This window comes from Octopus sinensis, linkage group LG16 (genome assembly GCF_006345805.1).
Source record: "Octopus sinensis linkage group LG16, ASM634580v1, whole genome shotgun sequence".
Taxonomy (NCBI): Eukaryota; Metazoa; Mollusca; class Cephalopoda; order Octopoda; family Octopodidae; genus Octopus; species Octopus sinensis.
In genome coordinates this window covers 10,017,143-10,022,142 of record NC_043012.1, presented here as the reverse complement: position 1 = coordinate 10,022,142, position 5,000 = coordinate 10,017,143, and the positions used below count along the sequence as shown (strand labels likewise).

Sequence of the window (5,000 nt, the reverse complement as noted above, 5' to 3'; positions counted from 1 at the left end):
GTGTGTTTACAGAGCGAAAACACCTAAAAGTTCCACGAAGCTCCGGGATGGGGTGATGGCGACCCCTGTTCTACTCTTTCGGCACAAAATTCTCTCACTCTCTCTTCCTGTTTCTTGAGTAACGCTGCGATGGACTGGCTTCCCGTCCAGCCGGGGGGAACACATACGCCACAGAAACCAGGAAACCGGTCCCATCAGCCTGGCTAGGCTTCAAAAGGGCAAAGAAAAAAAAATATATATATGGAGAGAGGGAGTTTACAATTTAAAGGAAAAATCGAGGAATAATTACAAATGTTGCTAAGTGTCCCAGGATTTAAATCTGGGATAATAAGCCGTATTTAGTAGAAAATATGAAAATTGAACAAGGAGACGAACCCTCGGGATGCTGTCAAACCATTTGAAATCTACATAAGTTTCGACAGATGCACTCGACAGGAACGATATAAATAACAAACTCATGTTAACAGAGATAGAAAGTCCCATAAAATGTAATGTATTTATATTTATATACACACACGCGTACACACACTCAAATATGTGACGTGTAAATATAACCAATATATATACCTACAAAAAAACACACACACAAATGTATACAAACACGTATTCATAGACACGCATTAATATACATACACATACATTTAAATATTCGTTTTGCAAGATTTTGGATGTGAATTCGTGTTTTGCAAGAGATATTCGTTACTACTCTAGGTACAAGGGCCGAAATTTGGGGAGAAGGTGCCAATCGATTAAATAGACCCCAGTACGCAACAGGTACTTAATTTATCGCTCCCGAAAGGAAGGAAAGCAAAGTCAACCTCGGCGGAATTTGATCTCAGAACGTAAAATCATTCCGAAGCCTGTGGTTTAAAACAAAAATGAAGATATCTCTGTCAACACGGAATTGTACCGACTTCTTTGGGCTTCCTGATCCAAAAATCCGTTTTTCGAAACCTCTCTCCCCACAAATTTCTTTATAATCGTAATCTATAACGTTTGGAAGGTATTTGTACAAAATTTCGTTAAAAGATATCGCGAAAGTTATGAGGGAGAACATTTTCGCGAAAGTTATGAGGGAGAAAATCGGATCATGTGAATTTTCTGAATCTCCTCTCCCTACCGCTTTGAAAAGCCTTTAACCCATAACTATCAATATGGTCTGAATCCACAGCAATTAAGCGGCATTTGTTCAAAATGTCGTTAAATGTATCCATGTTTCTAGAAGTTGAGGCATCAAAGTCGGTAGGGTTACACAACTGTAGATATGCCAGTCTAGTTCGTGTACTTGCTTGCGTGCGTGCTTACTTGTAATTGAATACAGCCAAACCGGCGCATAATGGGAAAATACTCTGAAAGTAATGTACACCTGAAATAAGAATACAAACGGAATAAAACCAGTTGCGCGTAAATTGGACAACGGATTCCTGAGGCGTTTTTGCGGTACCTTCATAAATAGCCAAAACGGTGCATAATGAGAAAATACTCTGAAATGGGAAAACGTCAATTACATCGACCCCAGTGCGTAACTGGTACTTAATTTATCGACCCCGAAAGGATGAAAGGCGAAGTCGACCTCGGCGGAATTTGAACTCAGAACGTAACGGCAGACGAAATACAGCTACGCATTTCGCCCGGCGTGCTAACGTTTCTGCCAGCTCGCCGCCTTGAGCTTATAACAATACCGTTTCCATTTTGGGGGAAGTGTGCTCATATACCATAAATAAATTCTGTTACTGGCGTTCATCCCGCAAATTCTATTTCTATTAGATGCTGTAAATAATCAATACAATCTTAAACATGATCCTGCAAACCAGGATGACACGAACAAATTGAAATATTTCACTGAATCATCACAAAAATAATTTCCATTTCAATGCAGTGCTGAAATAAGCTTCAGTGCTTTATAACCTGAACCAATAGTGACCCAACGGCTGACACGTAGTCTAGTATATATGTACTTGATTAAGAAAGCTGCAAAGATATCACACAAATATTTACTCAGAGATTCACGTTCCTTTCGGGGGACAGTTTTGGCTGATGAAATTCTGTGTAACAGTTTTTGCGATGTCTTTGCAGGTTTATGAATAAAACATATTACTCTACCTCCGGTATTCGAGTCCTATTTTCTCTACCTTATTTCACATTTATGTGCTTACTCTTGTGTAAGTATATGTGTGTGTGTGTGTGTGTGTATATGCATATAGATATATATACAAATATGTATTTATATACATATATATACAAATATAATGTATATACTTTTATATACATGTATAAATATATATATAGAGAGAGAGACAGAGAGAAATGGAGAGAGGGAGACAGAGAGAGATGGAGAGAGAGAAAGAGACAGAGAGTGTGAGAGAGAGGGAGCGCGAGGGAGAGTGAGGGAGAAATAGAATAAGAGAGAGGTCCATATAAAAAGATGAATATATCAAATATCAAATAGATCTATGCTAATGAAAATACAGATTATAGGTCGCTTATATTATATATTATTATATTATATATATATTATATTATAATGCAAAACATATCGAAAGCTTCCAAGTATATAAATACTGCAGACCAATATAGAATAAACGAGAGAAAGCATAAACTTTACACATGAACGTTAAGTTATTTTCAACAGCTGTTTCATTAGGAATAAAAATCATTTATACTATAGTTGTGAAATGATTCTACAAAAGAAATAAATGAAATTTTATATGAACGAAATATAGTTAAAGGAATAAGTCTCACAAATCGTCAGAAATATTACCGCCTATCGTAACTGTAATTCACTGTTGGTTTATAATATATGAGTGTGTGCTCGAGCGTCTGTTTTTTTGTTTGCACCCGCGTGTGTGTGTATGTGTGTGTGTGTGCACTTATCTTTTCTTAAATTATATGCCTGCCTATTTAAAAATTTTTCATGCCTATTTTTAAATTTATTCAGTGTTTTGTAGGGCATACTTCCTTCGATTAATTTGATCTCTGATCCTCATTCAATATGTTATTCCTGGATATTTATGGTCTCTAAGTTTCGGAGATAAGAATATGACCACCTTGCGATCGATGCTGTAAGAATCGGTAGCCATGTTTATATATCTCTTATAATGCTTACACATATCCTTTGATACTGTGTGGACAGAGATATCCGTTGGCATGTGCTTGGTATTTAAAATAAAATGTCAACCGTATACAAATTAGTACCCCCAGTTTTCAATAGCTATTTTAATTCTTGAGAATATAAATACATTCGCTGCTATTTTGTCTGGTAATGTTCACATGAGAATCAAATAATATTCGAAAATTCATTAATATTGCTCATGTTTTCAAACTATGTATAACCAGCTAAATTAGCCCAGTTCATATATGTACATACTATGCAGGTTACATATACGTGAGTATTGCAAATACAAAATAAATAGTGGGTGGGCGAGACTAACCTAGGATATCATAATCTCAGGTCAGATGCTTTCGCATTTAACCAACTGTGGATAACGTAGCGTTGTTTAGTAACAGGTCAGCCCAGATATGAATATACCTAATAAAAAAAAAAATAACCGTTAACCATCTCGAATATTTGTGAGACTAAATGCATTAAAGATTACGTTTTGACGTCTCTGTCTATAACAAGTTGAATTTTAACTTGACTATCACTAATGATTTACTGGTCAAAATTCTTGCATTGAACGTATTTGTATATGTATTCCTAAGTGGCTTTGCTTGACACCTGTTATTTCTAAACATGATGATCTATTATGTTTACCACCAAGAAAAATGTCTAGCATTGAAGATATATTTGTATACGAGGAGTTTGAATGATTATATTTCATCTATTTCAATTATTCCGGCTGTAATTCTAAGAATTCCTTAAAGATGTAGAAAGACATTATATAGAGCTCTTGGAAATATCACATAGAAAAAGCAGACAGCATTGTGAATCTCCAGCCTCTGTACATCGAGGTTTCTGCTACTGTAGTGACTGTACTGTTTAGAGTGTTGGGTTAACGATCTTAATCTCGAGGGTTCAATTCCCTCACTAGGCGGCTGAAGCTCTCTTTCATAAATGTACTTCATCTAACATTGCTACAGTTACCTCGCTGAAAACGCGTGACAGCTGACTGCTGTTGCAGCCCTCACTCCGACCATGTCACATATTCGACGCATTAGCATTAGGACTGCTGAGTGGGGTTCCGATGCTTACTCGAGGCTACTAGACGTTTAAAACAATTTATGAAAACGTGGTCCTAACTGTTTACGAACACTTGCGAACGCGGCTAAGTTAATTATTGCATGGCTTTTTAATTCATGGAGGTCAGTAGTGTCTTTGCCATCCATACTGAACTTTTACCACATATATGATGTACAGTTAGCGTTGAATGTCCTTCATACATCTAAAATAATAATTTTTATATTTCACCGGCAGATGGTTTCTAATTTGTTTTCTTCTCTTCAACAGATGGTGAAAATGATGATTGCCATGGTTGCAATATACGCCCTCTCCTGGCTGCCGTTACATGCCATCACACTAATTGGTGATCAATATCCTGATATCTACTCTGAAGATTACATGAACATCGTTTGGATTGCCGCTCATTGGACAGCAATGAGTCATAGCTGTTACAACCCGATCGTGTATTTCAGTATGAATTCGAAATTTCGTGCTGGTTTCCTTCGGATTTTCAAGTGTTGCTCAAGGATGAAACAAGAGCAGCTGATTAACGAAAGCTCTAAGAGCTATTACCACGGAACAACCTGTAACACATCGGTGAACATGACTAGTACTCCCCACAAAAGAAACGTCATCACTAATTATTATGATAGAAACAATCATGAAAATATAGAAAGCTCTGTTGTTTAATGAGTATCAACAATATTAAATGCTATTTTGTTCCGTAACTTCTTGGCCTATATTCGTAGTCTGATTGCAATAATTAACTAATTAATTAATAACTTATAACTACTCACCTCATTCATTGTTTGCCAAATTATTTTTGTAGCTTCAAATCATC

The 5,000-nt window shown here is 36.4% G+C and overlaps 1 protein-coding gene across 1 annotated transcript in view; it reads left to right on the top strand.

Moving 5' to 3' along the window:
* LOC115220449 (RYamide receptor-like) overlaps positions 1-5,000 on the top strand; it is a 133,335-nt gene that overhangs the window by 128,081 nt on the left and 254 nt on the right. Inside the window, exon 3 of the mRNA XM_029790577.2 lies at positions 4,448-5,000. This exon is cut by the window's right edge and continues 254 nt beyond it. Coding sequence (XP_029646437.1) covers positions 4,448-4,849 — 402 coding nt within the window. The 3' untranslated portion in view covers positions 4,850-5,000. The remainder of the gene's footprint in view (positions 1-4,447) is intronic.